This window comes from Apostichopus japonicus, chromosome 19 (assembly GCF_037975245.1).
Source record: "Apostichopus japonicus isolate 1M-3 chromosome 19, ASM3797524v1, whole genome shotgun sequence".
NCBI lineage: Eukaryota > Metazoa > Echinodermata > Holothuroidea > Aspidochirotida > Stichopodidae > Apostichopus > Apostichopus japonicus.
Genome location: NC_092579.1, coordinates 22,503,806 through 22,522,000, shown reverse-complemented (window position 1 = coordinate 22,522,000; position 18,195 = coordinate 22,503,806). Strand labels below are relative to the sequence as shown.

The following is an 18,195-nucleotide window of genomic DNA, read 5'->3' as shown; positions in this document are numbered from 1 at the left end:
GCCGTCCTGAGCTAGTGCGAATCAGCAGAGAGAGGTTGTGGATGCTACGCCTTCGCAACATTCAACCTCATGGGCTCAACATTCAGGAAGGACATGACTAACTTTTCTTCTTTCCCCCTCCTTCTCCCCTTGCCCCCCCCTCCATTACTCCTCTTCCCATAGCTTTTTCCACCCCTTTTTTCTCCACACTTTTCTGTCTTTGTCCTTATCCAGTTTATTCCCTACCCCCTTCCCTTAATCCTCTCTTTGTCCCTCCACTGTTTATCTCCTACCTCTCCTCTTCCCCTGTTGGTTTTTATCTTTCATTCTTCTCTCCATCCCTTGTCTACTAATCCCCTTACATCTATCTCTTTGTGTTCACCATGCTCATTAACCTGTCTGTATTATGTGCATGTTTTTTCTACACAGGCTCTCTAGTGGATAAGCTGTTTGCTCACAGTTTTATTTTATTTTGACCTCAAGTATTGAAGAACGTTAGGCCAGAAGCAAGTCGTTTCGTCAAATAAAAGTACATAAGCAGCACACATTCAGTCACATGTTTATAGAGAATTACACGACGAAACTATTCGCATTTTATTTTATACAAAAATCGGCAGCACGAGATCATACGGCCCATATGACTCCTTCCATAACAACTACCTGCTCCTACGAGCTGGTATAGCATTTTCCCAGCAGTACAATATGGTGTATATATTCCAACATCACGTTATAGATATAGCATATGATTGACTTGTGGGGACACATAATACTAAAACTAATCATAAAGATGCGGCCCACCGTTCCAAGCAGGTTCCAAGTAAGTTCAAAGGTCAATGTTTGTACACCTCTAAAATCTCATATATGTAGCATGTGTTATGCATGCACAAACTTTTGAGTACCTACATGCATATACTAAAGGTTAACATATAAACTATATGTCCGATACAGGTGACAATCGCCTACAGTGGAATTACGACCTGCCTTACTGGTTTTGAACCTCTGGATATACAATCAGCGTCCATATCCTAGTTGGTAAGGGTGTCCGCATATAAAGCGGGAGGCCCAGGTTCGAATCCCGGTGGAGGCTGGAAGGTTTTTCACTATTCTAAATTTTCCAACTCATTACGTTTTCAATTATATATTTATTTGTATTTATATGTATTTATTTATATGTATTTACATTAATATATATATTTATATGTATTTATTTATATATCTATATATCTATCTATCCATATATACATGTATATATATATTTATATATCAATATAATATGTTGCATGTAATGATTTTCTGTCGTAGAGTACGGCGCAGCTGGGCAGCCTACAGCTCTTTCCAGCGATTTTCATGTTTTTTTAAATTCTTGCAGTTTGAGTACTGCTTTTCATAATCTCCGGTGCTTCACACCTGTAATAAAAGCTGGAAAATTCACATCGTATCTTCTGTTACATGCCTCATCTCGCGGGCAACGTTTATCAATTTACCAAAATAATTGGCATATTAATTTCTTTGGAGGGCTTCCTCAAGTCCCACGATAGTTGAGGCCTATAATCTCCTCTATGTAATTCTATCTGCACATCGTCAGAAATCTCGATGCGTCTCACAAGTCGGTCAAATGTCGGAAAAGACGTGAACTTGACTCTTAAGTTTGCCCATGAGATCTAGCAGTGTTTCTTAATTGCTTCCACTCTTTTAATATTTGTCACATCGTCCAAAAACTGAATCGACTTTTCATGATCGTCGTTTGATATGTCGGAGGGCAGCTATGAGTTTATCTTTTCCTCGGACCAGCCGTAAATTGTTGTATTCGAAGTGAAACATGACTGCAAAAGTTTCATAAATATTGAACTCAAAGCAAATTGAACCCAAGCTGATATAAAAAAGAAAGAAATTTACCAAAAAAAACCCCCAACCATCTTCGACATACCTTGATTATGGCAGACATGTTTATCGATAGGCAGCTTCCTCAAAACTAGGAAAAATCTTGTTCCGATTTGTTTAAAAGTCTGATAGAAGCAAGGAAGGACTCAACCGACTCTTTTCATCAAAACATTTTATAGCAAATTGACAATTTATGTTAGCTTGTTTGTGTTTGATGCTCACAATTTGAATTAAGTATTAATTACTGTATGTTTGATTTATTTAAATTGTATTTATTACCCTGACATGTGCCTGAAATGCTGCTATCCATAGTTAGGACCCATGAAGTTACATTGTAATTTTTTTTTTATATTATGGAATAATGGTAAAATTAGATAAATAGCCAAAATTGCAATTATTTCAAAAGAAAGTATGTTTAATCACCCATCGACTGTTGACTTATAGAAGTTTACGATAAAAATAATTTAGCTATCAGAGTCTCTCTGCGTTTCTGGTCATTAACTTTTCCAAATATTTGAGGAATATAGTGTCTAAAATATGGCATATTCTTTATCATTTTTTATTTGTTTTTTAATTGCATTTGACAATTTTGAATATATATATATATATAGATATCAATCATATCATCATCTTCTGATTGAAATGTTCCAAAGGAAACATTGAAACATTTCAAACTCATTATTGACATTGAAATTTAATATTGAATTACATATGAATAATTTAGAAATAATGATAATGGACGCTGCCTTTATAGTTTATAATCCCTGTCCTACTCTCATAGCACAACGAAGACAAGAGACGGTTTCATGAGAAGCCACACGCTGAAAAATAATTTAATCAAAGTATCAAACTGAAAAATGGAAACTAATCCAAGTTCACTGAATAAAAAAAACCCGACATTTCCAAATATGGCAAGTCGCTGGGGAAAAAAAAGCTGAACGATTTCATTGCTGTTATGATTTTGAGCATTTTCGCATCGGCCGTAAAGCTCTCAGGATTATTTCCGTCAGCGATATCTTGGGTAAACGAAGGTGATAGACTGTGTTACGCTGCGTTAGAAAATTGCCTCAATTACCGCAGAGAGCTGCCAGCATGCATTGTGAAAACAAACGTCATTATCTTTATGGCCTTTGGGCTCTTGGGACGGCAAAAGTCGGTTGAGAATAATGACCCGAGTCCTGGATTTTGTGACAAAATTATGAGATGAACGCTCGTACATGTGCTTCACGGTCTGATGAATTCCTAGCCATATTCTTATCGATTCATTACAAAGTTTTGTTATAAAAATGTTCCCTCTTCTATCTCTTCCCTCCACCCCCCCTCCCCCAAATGACAAAATAGGAAATTTAAGTACTGGCAGATTTAATTTGTATTGTGTGGTTTAATCCATGTTCATTCATACTTAGTAAAGATTCCTAAATCCTATTGGTCCATTCAGGTCAGCTGACCGTGGTTAATCCTGTGAGTAACGCACGGTAAAATTACGGGGCATCACTTTAATAAATCTTTGGTTATATGTAACCAAAATTGTTTTGTTTTATGACTTTTCCCCCACACAAATGGTAGTGTATGAATGAACGGGGTTAATCAACGGTCTAGCGTGCGTTACTCACATGATTAGGCACTCCATGAGTTAATGCTATCGTTGAAAAATGTTCCCTCCTCTACGTGGGGGGAAGAGGGGGGAAGAGGGGGGAAGAGGGGGGAAGAGGGGGGAAGAGGGGGAAGAGGGGGAAGAGGGGGGAAGAGGGGGGAAGAGGGGGGAAGAGGGGGGAAGAGGGGGGAAGAGGGGGAAGAGGGGGAAGAGGGGGGAAGAGGGGGAAGAGGGGGAAGAGGGGGGAAGAGGGGGGAAGAGGGGGGAAGAGGGGGGAAGAGGGGGGAAGAGGGGGGAAGAGGGGGGAAGAGGGGGGAAGAGGGGGAAGAGGGGGGAAGAGGGGGGAAGAGGGGGAAGAGGGGGGAAGAGGGGGGAAGAGGGGGAAGAGGGGGGAAGAGGGGGGAAGAGGGGGGAAGAGGGGGGAAGAGGGGGGAAGAGGGGGGAAGAGGGGGAAGAGGGGGGAAGAGGGGGGAAGAGGGGGGAAGAGGGGGGAAGAGGGGGGAAGAGGGGGGAAGAGGGGGGAAGAGGGGGGAAGAGGGGGGAAGAGGGGGGAAGAGGGGGGAAGAGGGGGGAAGAGGGGGGAAGAGGGGGGAAGAGGGGGGAAGAGGGGGGAAGAGGGGGGAAGAGGGGGGAAGAGGGGGGAAGAGGGGGGAAGAGGGGGGAAGAGGGGGGAAGAGGGGGGAAGAGGGGGGAAGAGGGGGGAAGAGGGGGGAAGAGGGGGGAAGAGGGGGGAAGAGGGGGGAAGAGGGGGGAAGAGGGGGGAAGAGGGGGAAGAGGGGGGAAGAGGGGGGAAGAGGGGGGAAGAGGGGGGAAGAGGGGGGAAGAGGGGGAAGAGGGGGGAAGAGGGGGGAAGAGGGGGGAAGAGGGGGGAGAGGAGGGGGAAGAGGGGGGAAGAGGGGGGAAGAGGGGGGAAGAGGGGGGAAGAGGGGGGAAGAGGGGGGAAGAGGGGGGAAGAGGGGGGAAGAGGGGGGAAGAGGGGGGAAGAGGGGGGAAGAGGGGGGAAGAGGGGGGAAGAGGGGGAAGAGGGGGGAAGAGGGGGGGGGAAGAGGGGGGAAGAGGGGGGAAGAGGGGGGAAGAGGGGGGAAGAGGGGGAAGAGGGGGGAAGAGGGGGGAAGAGGGGGAAGAGGGGGGAAGAGGGGGAAGAGGGGGGAAGAGGGGGGAAGAGGGGGAAGAGGGGGGAAGAGGGGGGAAGAGGGGGGAAGAGGGGGGAAGAGGGGGGAAGAGGGGGGAAGAGGGGCGAAGAGGGGCGAAGAGGGGGAAGAGGGGGGAAGAGGGGCGAAGAGGGGCGAAGAGGGGCGAAGAGGGGCGAAGAGGGGCGAAGAGGGGGGAAGAGGGGGAAGAGGGGCGAAGAGGGGCGAAGAGGGCGAAGAGGGGGAAGAGGGCGAAGAGGGGCGAAGAGGGGCGAAGAGGGGCGAAGAGGGGCGAAGAGGGGGAAGAGGGGCGAAGAGGGGCGAAGAGGGGCGAAGAGGGGCGAAGAGGGGCGAAGAGGGCGAAGAGGGGCGAAGAGGGGCGAAGAGGGGCGAAGAGGGGCGAAGAGGGGCGAAGAGGGGCGAAGAGGGGCGAAGAGGGGCGAAGAGGGGCGAAGAGGGGCGAAGAGGGGCGAAGAGGGGCGAAGAGGGGCGAAGAGGGGCGAAGAGGGGCGAAGAGGGCGAAGAGGGGCGAAGAGGGGCGAAGAGGGGCGAAGAGGGGCGAAGAGGGGCGAAGAGGGGCGAAGAGGGGCGAAGAGGGGCGAAGAGGGGCGAAGAGGGGCGAAGAGGGGCGAAGAGGGGCGAAGAGGGGCGAAGAGGGGCGAAGAGGGGCGAAGAGGGGCGAAGAGGGGCGAAGAGGGGCGAAGAGGGGCGAAGAGGGGCGAAGAGGGGCGAAGAGGGCGAAGAGGGGCGAAGAGGGGCGAAGAGGGGCGAAGAGGGCGAAGAGGGGCGAAGAGGGGCGAAGAGGGGCGAAGAGGGGCGAAGAGGGGCGAAGAGGGGCGAAGAGGGGCGAAGAGGGGCGAAGAGGGGCGAAGAGGGGCGAAGAGGGGCGAAGAGGGGCGAAGAGGGGCGAAGAGGGGCGAAGAGGGGCGAAGAGGGGCGAAGAGGGGCGAAGAGGGGCGAAGAGGGGCGAAGAGGGGCGAAGAGGGGCGAAGAGGGGCGAAGAGGGGCGAAGAGGGGCGAAGAGGGGCGAAGAGGGGCGAAGAGGGGCGAAGAGGGGCGAAGAGGGGCGAAGAGGGGCGAAGAGGGGCGAAGAGGGGCGAAGAGGGGCGAAGAGGGGCGAAGAGGGGCGAAGAGGGGCGAAGAGGGGCGAAGAGGGGCGAAGAGGGGCGAAGAGGGGCGAAGAGGGGCGAAGAGGGGCGAAGAGGGGCGAAGAGGGTTTTCTTCAGATGACAGAATTTAAAACTTGTAACATTTCAAGTACTACTTCTCTCTTTTTGTTTTATTGTTTTTGTTTTATTGTTTTTGTTTTATTGTTTTTGTTTTATTGTTTTTGTTTTATTGTTTTTGTTTTATTGTTTTTGTTTTATTGTTTTTGTTTTATTGTTTTTGTTTTATTGTTTTTGTTTTATTGTTTTTGTCTCTTTTTGTTCATTTGTGGATATGGACTGCACTTTTCCCTCTCTTTCGACGGGAAAAGGGGGCCTGCACTTTCCCCCCTCTTTCGAGGGGAAAAGGAGGGAGAATTGGGGAGGGGATAAGGAAAAATGTTGGGGGAGGGGAGGGGGGGTAAGGAAGTCTTTGAATGACATGGTAAAAGTAGCGACAATGGTAGGTAGCCACCAAAATTCTTTTTTTTATCTGGTACTTCTTTACCAATGGTTACGAATATGCTGCACTCACCAGAATGATGGCTGATGGGATACTTGAGTCTTGATGCCTTCTTGCCAGCTTGCTTACTCTCACTGATGGCTAAATTACTCAGAGTGGAGTATTTCCTCTGAAAAGGCAAGATCTGCAAAACAATAGAACCATGGATGGAATAATATACATAAAAACATAATATACATTTAACAAATGAAAAGACAAAAGATCAAAGCAAAACAACAATAGATCAAGGAAAGATTTAAAGAACAAAGGAAAGACAGAATTCTCAGAGACCACTTTCCTAATCACCCCCAGTGCTTGAGATTAGTTAGTATGTAGGGTTTTTACTGTGGGTCCTACAATCTTATACAATCACAATAATTACTGATTATTTTTCGGGACAGACTAAATGAACACCGAGTTTGAACAAATAAACAACACTTAGAAAATAAAGAGGAAAGAATGACTGGCCAATTCCTCCCAATCACCCCTCACCCTCCCCACTCCTCACATGCCACTCCAACCCCTCCTTGGATGACTAAACTGAACCTGAGATTCACACATTCTCTTGCCAATTCCTCCCAATCACCCCTCCCTCTCCCCACCCCCAGCCCTCCCATGCCACTCCAACCCCTCCTTGGATGACTAAACTGAACCTGAGATTCACACATTCTCTTGCCAATTCCTCCCAATCACCCCTCCCTCTCCCCACCCCCAGCCCTCCCATGCCACTCCAACCCCTCCTTGGGTGACTATACTAAACCTGAGATTCACACCTTCTCTTGCCAAGGCCTCCCAATCACCTCTCCTCCTCCCCCTCCCCTAGCCCTCCCATGCCACTCCAGCCACTCCAACCCCTCCTTGGATGACTATACTGAACCTGAGGTCCACACCTTCTCTTGCCAAGGTCTCCCAATCACCCCTCCTCCTCCCCATCTCCCACCCCTCCCATGCCCCACCAACTCATCCTTGGATGACTAAACTGAACCTGAGGTTCACACCTTCTCTTGCCAAGCCCTCCCAATCACCCCTCCTACTCCCCCTCCCCCGCCCCTTCCATGCCACTCCAACCCCTCCTTGGATTACTTAACTGAACCTGAGATTCACACCTTCTCTTGCACAGGTAGATTTGGAAGACTATGGCAATTATCTTGGGATATTTATGGTGACAACTTGCATCTTTAAAAACCAACTTTAATGCAGATGGTGTGACAGGAATGATATATACAAACCTACAAGTAATCATCTGTTTAACTTGTGAAGAAAAACACCTGCAAGTTTGATGTACAATAAAATAGCAGTTTCTACTTATCGGAATGAGTATAATATTTACAACACTGCTTTCGTTGAAATGACATTTTTGAGAGAATGCTTGTTAATCACGCCAATGATAGGGCTACACATGATGTGGTCCTTTCCCCCCCCCAAAAAAAAAAACGCCCCACAAAGTACTCAACTTTCTATAAACTTAGTGATTTTATTTACCAAAAAATTTCCAAACCCCCAAAAATGGTTCTTCTTTTATACTGAACCAAAACTTCCATTTAAACTATGAACACTTTCAAACAAAGTTTATATTTATTAATAATCTCGACTGATCACAAAATATTTAACGATGAAAATCATCAAACTGTTCAGCATTTCACACAACCCTTCCCTCCTCCCCCTCACAACCCTTCCCTCCTCCCCCTCCCCCTCACATATATCAAGTTTACCAGGGTTATAATATTTCAATAATCAAATTTATGTGGGACACAAATTTGCAATGTCATGATTTAGTAGCAAGCACGACTGATAAAGTGATATTTCTCCTTAAATACAGAAATCACTGAAAATGTTATATCTTTTGGCGATTCCTCGGCTACTGTCGATTTAAGTATCGATAAACAAACCTATAGAAAAAAAATAAAATCTTTCCTTTAAAGTCACAAATTATACCGCTTTAAAAGCCCTCAGACCCTGACGAAAACACTCTCTCGTACACTCTTTAGTGGCAGTCGTAATTAAAATGGGTACTTCAACGAGCTTTACAATCCTTTTACCTAACGCGTGACCTACACGGGCATCTTGTTCGCCAAATGTCAATGACACAACAAAACATCCAGTATGAAAAAATGGTCCTGTCTCTTTTTTCGCGCTGGTCAATCTTAATGTGAATGATGATGGGGCAAACCCAGCCAATTCTTCACTAAGTGAAGAGAGGAAACTATTTCCTACCATATAGGCAAAAAAAAAAAGCTCTGAACGAAGTTATTGATTTCATTCTCTCCTTGCATTCAACTTACAAGTGTCTGTTTGGGGTCGACTGTGTCGAAAAAAAGGGCTAAAATATTTTGACATTTTTCGAACGTTGTAAACTTTGTTTTTATGACATTTCTGATGTATTTTGATAGAGACATCACGTCAGAGTATAAAGCACAAGCTGTTCAGACGAGTGGTACTATGTCTCATTCCACTGTAGGTTTTGCTGACTTTGAAAATATAATGAGCGGCATAATTTTCAAGGGTAGAGAAATCTCCAGGTGTATATTCCTCACGTTTAATTAGCAGTCTTATGGCTGTGGAGTCACGCGCAAAATGTTTTCCCACCCAAGGCGTGAGAATTATTTGGCAGAACTCAGGTGCTGAGTTTGTCATGTGGCTTTATAACGAACATGAAGAATTATTAATATTTCATATAATTTTGCTTTCAAAGAAGATGATTATATCAATCAATGAGAAATAAAAAATTATGAAACTTCAAAGAAGTCGTCAAAGGTTTACATATTATACATAAAGGTTCTTCGAGTAGACCGCACGAGTTGAAACTCACAAAACAAAATTTGCGGGGAAATATTGTTTCGTATGAGATGTTTGTGGTAGGTTTTCAGAGCATCAAGGATATTAGTTTTGATACATTTTTTTTACTAGTCTGTTAAAATGTGGGGCCAATACTGACTGACCATGGTTTTAATTAATTACTAAAAATCGTCTGCATCTTGGGGTCGAATCGTACAGCATTTGATACGGCAGATATTTCAACTTTCTATAAATTTTGTTATTCTATGAATGCGTCTGACAACAGCAGGAGTCATAATGACATCATAGCCACTAAGCTGAAAACTGTCTTGATTGATAATAAATTGGCATCATCCTCTCTCAATTTTGAGACACCCAAAAATAAAACAAATTTATTGATAGGTCCTATGATCCAATCGAAGGGTCGGGGGGGGGGATATACTGGCCTACAGCTGGTATTCTATTTACCAAACCTACACATCTCTCCAACAGTGTACATGTTGGTCTGTTTTGTTATTTTACTACATTATTTTTTTCCCTTTTTCTTTTGGGGGGGGGGGCCAAATTTGCTGTAGGACGACCAACAAAGTAAGACCTGGTTGTCGAGGGACACACCAGCGAAAAAATCCTTCAAATTCTGCCCTGGACATGTAAATCAAATATGTACACGATGATACTGTGTATCTTTGTATCTCTGTAAACTTTGTTACTAGCCGGAATAGGTCAGTCTAAATCCACCAGGGGTTGGAATGCCAGGCTTTCTTAGATTTTATCATTTCTGTAAAAAGTATCTTTTTATGATTATAAAGTAGTCGACTACTTTCAATCCCTTTTTTCCTTAATAGAATTTCATGTTTTTATCTCTTGCCAGTCACTTTTCTACACTTTCATAAAAAAAATGTTCTTCATTAAAGGAGTTTGAGAGCCATTCCCCCCCCCCCCCCCTTCTCTCTTTCTTTAGTCATAGAATGAAGAAACAAACCGTGTTTTTTAAGGTGGTTCTCGGATATTTAAAAAAATTCTTAGATATTGAAAGGTTTTTTCGATCCTCATGGCATAAGTCTTCTCTCTTGTAATTAGAGGTTCCGCATGGAACCCTTTGAAAATTATCGAGGCCTTTAAAAAACAGATAAAAGGGTGAAGATAGGTCGGTTATTGAGTATGTGGTTTCATTTTCAAACCTTAAAATGTAGATGATCAAGTCAAACATTTTGTTGAGCATTGAGCCTGAGGGTTTTGTTTTTGCCAAGGCACCTGTCTTAAGCTGGATCATATTAATTACATCTCACATAGCCAGGCAAATTCATAATCCTTTTTGAAGGGGGCGTTCCTCTCTTAATCTCATTAGTTCTGCTCATTTCTTTCAGGAATGAGAGGGTTGCAGTTGCTATACTGTGGATGAATCATTTTGGCAGCCGATGTCATACGTCACCAAAGACTAGACTCCCAGGGTACTGGACGAATGATCCAGGCACTCTTTAGGGATTTCGATTCGCAATTTTTCCAAATGCCACATCAGATTTCAGAATTTCTTGGGAGATCTAATGTCAGCATTATTATTAAGAGGACAAGTTGTTTCCTTCTCAAAAGGTCTTTAATACTCACAAGGAACAAAAACATGTTTAATCAAGAAAAAACTAGGACCGATGGGCAAAAGTTTACGGCCTTTTTCTAAAAACATAAACTACTCCATCTTACACTGTAAAATAGAGCTTTGTTTTGTTTTCCTGTTGCGAGATTTGCAGTCACTGGAAGGATAAAAAGATGTTCTTGTTTGATACGATCAATGTTTGTGTACTACATGCCTCGGAGCTTGTTTCTAGAAGCATAAAGCAACTCCCATCCCCCCCCCCAAAAAAACAAATTTCCGCCCACTGTTAAAGTTCACCAAAACTGTGATGTTTTTTGTTTTTTTTCCTTAGATGGCTAATCGGCCGACACTTACCTCCTCGTTACTGTCGTTGCCTCGTCTCTTCATCTTCTGCTGCATCACCTGTCGATTGCTGATGTGTATCTTCTTCACGCCTCCCCGATAATTCACTCTCTTGTCGGCGCCCTCAGCCTTTTTCTCCTTCCCGCCGATCGATCCGACCTCGTCTAGATTGCTCAGCCGGCTCGCCACCTGCGAGTTGCGGCTGTTCGACCTCACGTTGTGGCGCGAGAGTCTGGAGGCCGTCAGGTAGGCTTCGTACTCCTCCTCCTCATCATCCTCCTCCTTGACTTCCTGGACCTCTTGCAGGGAGTGGAGAGACGCCGGAGTCCGGTCAAAAGTCTTCCTACGGTCGTATTGGCCCGTGGTCTTCTTCTTGGCTGCTTTGGCCGCGATGCTCTTCGTCTGAAAGATGATTTCCTTCCTGTTCTCTTTGTGTTGCCTCGTGGTGGTCGGTTCCGGAGACAGGGGATGAAGTCCGTTGAGATGGGGCGAGACGGGCCTGTTTCTCCTCTCTCCCAGGGAGGCAAGGCTACCGTGCCGCGTCAGCGTCGGGGAATGAATCCGTACGTGTGGCACTGAAGGTACTTTGTCCATTCTCTCCCTGAATTGTCTACTCCTTGGACTAGGGCTGAAAAATCTAGTGTTCTCAATTTTACTGAGAAGCAAAATAAACCAAATAATAACAGTAATAATCATAAATAAAATAAATAAATAAAATGACAATAAATAAATAAATTAACAATCGGAAATAACCATTGACATGAAAGCAGAAATTATTCCCCGAAGAATTCACGGAAAATTATCAAAGTGGAAGTGCTTAGCCGATATACTAGTGAAGATGAACTGGCTTTTACAGTTGACTGAATTTAAACTCTAAATGACACTGCCAAAGACATATGTTTCCGTCATCAGAATGACTATAAAGATAAAGTGCAAAAGGAGTTAACTACCGACAAAGTCTTTAAATCTCTATGATTGAGAGTCATATTCTCTACAAAGATTAGTGACAGGAATAACATAACCTGTGTGACCTACAAGCTTTGCAAGACAATTAGGGCAAACAGAGGTGGGTGGTGGAGGGGGAGGGGTGGGTGGGGGAGGGGGAAGGGGAAGGGGAAGGAAGGGTTGGGGGTTGTAGAGGAGAAGGCATGGGGAGGATAGAAAGTAGTAGGTGATGCGGTGAGCCAAAATAAAAAAATTGTGAAAAGTTCTGTTAATGGATCTGCTGGTACTAAGTTATGATGAAAAGGAATTATTTCTTAAAAGGAAGTTATGATGAAAAGGATGAAAAGAATGAAAAGGATTGTTAGTATAAAACTTGGTGATCAGAATGAAAGGGAGGGAGGTGGGGGTGGTTGGGCTATGTGTGGGGTCCAGGATTCAAAAGATAGTTTTGTCTGTCTGTGCAAAGAATTTAATATGAAGTATTATTATGATTTAATCATAATGCAAAACATTAAACTGTTTATTGAGTGTGATTGTGAGTTTTGTAAGTGGGAAGTTGGGTGAATAGCCATGTGGGTGTGGCAGGGGGGTGGGGGAAGGAAATAGTACATTCGGTAAGATTTCCAGCGCACTTCTCCTTCCAGAAGAACAACCACTAACATGAAATTGAAATAATATACGCATTGCATTATGCCATTTTTTTTTACATATTTATGATCTGAGGACCTCTACCACTTTTTATTGGCATGAACTTGTAACACCCTGCCAAAACAGTACATACCAACAAGAGTTGATACCAACAAGAGTTGCAAGCTATAATGGTTTGGGGTTTTAACAGGTAAAGGAAATGCTGAACCAACTTCAACCAAGAGGCAGTAGTTTTTTTTAACTATCAGGAGTGAACCCAACACATATTTATATATATATATATATATAAATATATATGACAAAGATACTCGAAATGAATATCTCCCTTGATTGTCACAGTTTAAAAAAAAACATTGTTTTTTTTGGGAGCTCGGTCAGCAGTTGCGTCTTGTTTTCTATGTGTGTTGTGAGAGTCTTTTTACTGGGAGGTAAAAACTTGCTTTTTTATTTTTATTTTCATGGTAAAAGTAGGGAATATTCAGTTCACTCCAAACTTTGCCACATATCTGGCCATTTATTTCATTATTTTTTGGGTGCAAAATTTTGTGAATTCTGAAAGCAAGCAATGCCAATAATAGGTTCATCGACTTTGTCATCTATAGACGATGTCTTTCCATGTAATGAATTTCAAGAAAACATTAAAAGCTTCCAAATGTCAGTGGCTCTGTGATGTCATTTTTAGACTGCGGTCCACTGTATGAAGTATCGTTTCTTAGTTCGATGACTCCGATCGTCTCTGTCAAAGAGAGACAAGGATAACGATAAAGTTTGCTTCCTCCTCCCCCCTTTCCACCTTCCATCGTTTAGAAGTCAAGTCTACTTACTCGTACATATCTAAGGTCTTTTTCATCGGTTTTCTCGTTTCGGTTTTCTCCGTCCCCCTATCTTTGATTTCATCGCCCTCGTTGTCGTAATAAAGATCCGATGTCTTCGAAGATTTCAAATTCAGCATCGACGAGCCCTGCACGAAGAGAAGAAGGAAAACCGCAACCAATGAAAACACAGGAACCAATCAAAACAGAGACATAAAAAAAATAGAGAACATAATATAAACCCAAAAGAATGAGGAATCAACCTTATCACGAATATCAAAGAACCTCGGTCTCAAAGATTAAGTATCCCAAAATTATGAAGAAAATCGACGATAAAAACGTTTTGTAACTTCGGCAAAAGCTGGTCACTACGGTCATAAATGTTGGTTTGATTTCGTGTCTGTATGTTTAAGTTGATGTTTATAAACATTTTTGACATTGTCTCATACACCCTCTAGTGTAGGAAAAAAGCTTTCCATCCAATTTCAAACGTTATCGTACTATTAACGGCCGCTCGCATATCAAAAAAAAAAAAAACGGAACTAGTCGACAAGAAATGATGAGAGCCCCCCCCCTCTGCCAGGTTAAAAGTAAGAGAACTAAAGAAGGAAAAGAAGAAAAATCAATAGTCCTAAGTTTTCTCCTTTTTCCATAAAAGCTAAATATGCTCCCGTTGATCGGTAAGAGTAGTGTGGACTGAAAATCGTTCGCGTGGGAAAGAGATAAAAATCAACCCGGGAGGTACGGAGGGGTATTCTACAATCATGACGGGAGAACGGGCTGCAGTTCATTATCAGCGAGTGTTTCTTCGCTGCTTCGTTTCTCTTCGGGGGGAAGCATTCGTGTATCGCTAAGTCAAAACAGCTCCCTTGGGGACATAACAACATAGCTCTCCATGTAGTATTAAAGGTATGAGAGAGAGGAAAAAAAAGCAAGGAAAGGAATAATGGGCATAAAATGAGATCTAACGACAGAATGCGACATTCCAAATTTGATGCACGATGTGTAATTGATGTTTAACTATTCTACGACACGCACGATGCAAACAATTTGTCGTCGCCGCGGCTGGACGAAAAATTATGCCGAGAATTTTTTTTTCAATTTTTGATCAGAGCTTTGTTGCGATGTAAAGCCAGAAGTAGAAGGTAATAGACCAGGGAATTAAATTTTTTGACCCGTTATCAAATAGCAAAATACTCGTCCAGGCAAGGTCAACAATTGCGACACGATTGCAAAGACATTGTCCATAAATTTCCATAAATAATTTTGATTGTTACAGACTGATTTCTTCCAAGTTTTTGACATAATTACAGCCAAAACATATATATATATACACAAAGACAAAACAAATAGCTTTATATATTAATTGAATTGGGAGTATTCAGTCTCATCATTTCCATAACTGCCATTTACTTATGCAATCATCTCTACATACGAATCTATACTCCTGAATTTCACATTGTTTTTTTCTACTTTCAAATGTGTGTAGTTTAGTTGGTACTCGATATTTTTCGGGAAAAACACAAAATTTTGAATCTTTAAAGAACTACAAAAGTTTCACGATCTCTTCAAAAGTGTGCATTTTAATTGGTACTCGAGTCAAGTTTGGTACACGAGACTTTAATTACGCCCTCATCCTCCTACACATCCCATACCTTCGCTCCCATCACACTCACTAGTTTTCAAGTCCTCCTTATTTGATTAGCTCAGAGGAAGCCATAACTTTATAATTTTGAAGGAAGAGGGAAAAACAGTGTTTCTCTACTGGTTTTAGATGTAGTAGGCGCTCTATAAAGGTCAAAACTTGCTGAAGAAGTGTTGCTACACTTGCTCCAACTGAGATTGAGCCTCTTTTATATACAGACTTTAATAATATTACTTTACATTTTACTATGTATTCTTATCTCAAAAATAAAAAAAGAGCTCCACATTATTCAGTCGCTAAGGGCAATAATACGCTAATATAATAAGTTTTCTTAAAACTCAAACGGCAGCCATCAAAGAAAAAAGATTTTTTTTTGGCGCTGCTTCGTAATTTTATTTTACCTCTTGGCTATGTATATTGAGAAACCAGTTACTAAAAGAGAAAATAAAAAACATGTTACATGCTTAATAAAAAATACATGTGAAATTATTATTTCTCTCTTTCTTCAGCTAAAGGCATCTTTGACAAAAAAACTTTGAAAGCAAGATCACACTGCAAGATTCATCAAAGCCAACTTTTGATAATATTTGCAGAAAATGTCATTGTACCCATCAATCCCTTTGACACTATATCTCCAGAGATATAAACAACATAATTTATTATAAAAAAAATGATCAAATGATAAAAAAATCCAATGATATCTAGAAATAATCTGATGTTCCATCATTTTCTTGAGGGAGTGTAATAAGAGTTAAAGGGCCATTCCAGTGGTAGATAATCGTTATATTAGTCTTAGCTTAAAGAGAGAAAACATCCCCTTTAAATATCTGGTCCTTAATTTGTGATATGGTTGTCGACTAATATTAAAATGAAACTTATTTTGACTGGTTAAACCCTCCCATACTCCAAGAAGTGGAAATCACAGTAGATGGGGGGCATTTAATATGTCATCTTGATAGACAATTTTTCAAAATTTTTCAAATTTTTCTGATTTTTTTTCCTTTCGAAAATGTGGTTCATTTGAGATGTTTGCTAAGTAGCTATTCCAATGTGCTATGTATTCAGAATTCATCACAGGAATATTCCTTTAAACACTGACAGCAAGTCCAGCTTGCCCCCCCCCCCCCCGTACAGAGAAAAGAGAGACATCTGTTGATGAAACGCAATTCGAAACCCTCTTTAGTCTGTACTTTATATAACAGCTCACGGCGATATCGATATCTCCCCCAACTTCAATCTCCAAGTGGAAGTAAAAATTTCACAACATTTTCGCTGTCTTGATGAGCTTCCCCTCGAGGCAATTCACCCGCTTAAAATATTTGGGGACGCTTTCAAATCTTTGTCACTCTGATGAAAATCTTCGGAACAGAGGCTCCACATGAATGATCGCCTTCGATTCCCCCCCCCCCCCCATTTTATTTTTTGGTCAATTCTTGTTTAATCTTTCTGTCTACTCCTCTTGTATTGTCCTTTTCTTCTCTCTTACATCCGAGCGGGAAGAAATGTTGTTTTACTCTCCCTTAGCCTTCGGGCTGTATTGACACATCACACTCAAATGTTCAATGAGACACATTATTGTACCTTAATGCACCTGGTTGGCATCATAATACCAAGAACAAAAATTATCCAAGCCTGGAGGACTTCTTAGTTTCACATGATCAAATCACTTTTTCACTCAGATAAATTCCTCCCCCCCCTCACTCCCTCCCCCATTTTGGTGAAATCAAGAGGCGATTATTTCACCTAATCATAAATAAGAATGAACACATGCAGGCAGCCATGGCTTTGTATATGACAACTTTACACTTTATGCCTGTGTAAAGAAACTCGGATCTATGGTGTGACATTCTTTTTGATCCTAACAGGATCTCCTCGCATGCAGGGATCGTCACACATGCAGCTAATGGCTTTGTATAACAACTTTCACACTTTATGTCTGTGTATAGAAAGGCCGATCTATGGTGTGACATTCTTTTGATCCTTGCAGGATCTTCTCGCATGCAGGGATCGTCACACATGCAGGTACTGGCTTTGTATATAACAACTTACACACTTTATGCCTGTGTATTAGAGAGTCAGATCTATGGTGTGACATCCTTTTGATCCTAGCAGGATCTCCTTGCATGCAGGGATCTGTTGAGGCACCCTGTCTCTACAGTTAGATCCCTCTAGGATTAAACACAAGGTCCCCTTCACTTTTATTTACCCTACAGAACCTAATTGCAATAGATAAGCCATTTGATTAACAGTTCTGGGTTTTTCATTCTTTCTTCCTATTCTTTTCTCAAGTTATGCCTTCCAGAAGAAGCAATGCTATATTGTAACAAAAATAAATAAATAAATAAATAAATAAATAAACAAAAGGAAAACGTAAGAGAAAAAAACCCCTGTTAATTCTGAACTGTTGTATTATTACGTTCTAATCTCAGGTGAGTTGATGTCGTGACAATTTCTTTTCTGCAACTGTGTCTTACGATAAGATGCTGTAATATCATGAGGAGTTTAATTCTGATAAGGAGTAGCTTCTATTTATGGTTTGGTATTTTGAATTTTAGGTAATAATAATCATAATAAAAATAATAATAATGGTGATTTATAACGCGGGAATATTCACCAGGAAAGGGGTGCTCATGGCGCCGGAGAGAAAGAGAGAAAAGAAAGCAAAAAAAATTAAATGAACAAAATAAGCATTGGTTTAACAAAGATGAATGCTTGACGCATAAGATGAGTTTTCACAAGTTCATCTCTCCAACCAATTCATAAGTAGTGTGGTATGACTCAAACAGATTCATTCTAAGCGGCAATTACACAAAAAACTATTGCAATTCATAACTAGTCCTTGACGTTACCTCACATCCAATCTGTTACCTCACTTTCAAATTATTCACTGCCGAGTTTCCTGTCTCCTATCAATTCAAAGTATGCAGTACATAGTATCATCAGGGAGTTGTTCCATAACAACTCCCTGGTATCATATTGAACTAGAATTTCACAATATTTTAGCCACCAACTTGCTAAAGAAAAAAATCCAAGTGGTTTTGTAAACAATCTAACATCCTAAAAGTCAACTGCCCACTGGCACTTTCCTGAATTACAGCAAACATCAGGTAAAGATGGGAAAAGCCTGATTAATATTTGCTTGATGTCAAGCAGTAATAGGAGGGGACGGGGCGACTGCCAGGTACGGATATCGTGCCCAAATTTTT

At 42.1% G+C, this 18,195-nt stretch overlaps 1 protein-coding gene across 3 annotated transcripts in view; it reads right to left on the bottom strand.

The window, feature by feature from the left end:
- The window catches only part of LOC139960027 (kinesin-like protein KIF19), an 82,406-nt gene that overhangs the window by 20,487 nt on the left and 43,724 nt on the right, over window positions 1-18,195 (bottom strand). For all 3 annotated transcript variants that reach the window (XM_071958039.1, XM_071958041.1, XM_071958040.1), the window contains 3 exons: window positions 13,357-13,493; window positions 10,952-11,594; window positions 6,265-6,376 (listed from right to left, as the gene is read on the bottom strand). In XM_071958039.1, the coding sequence (XP_071814140.1) occupies window positions 6,265-6,376; window positions 10,952-11,594; window positions 13,357-13,493 (892 nt within the window). The remainder of the gene's footprint in view (window positions 1-6,264; window positions 6,377-10,951; window positions 11,595-13,356; window positions 13,494-18,195) is intronic.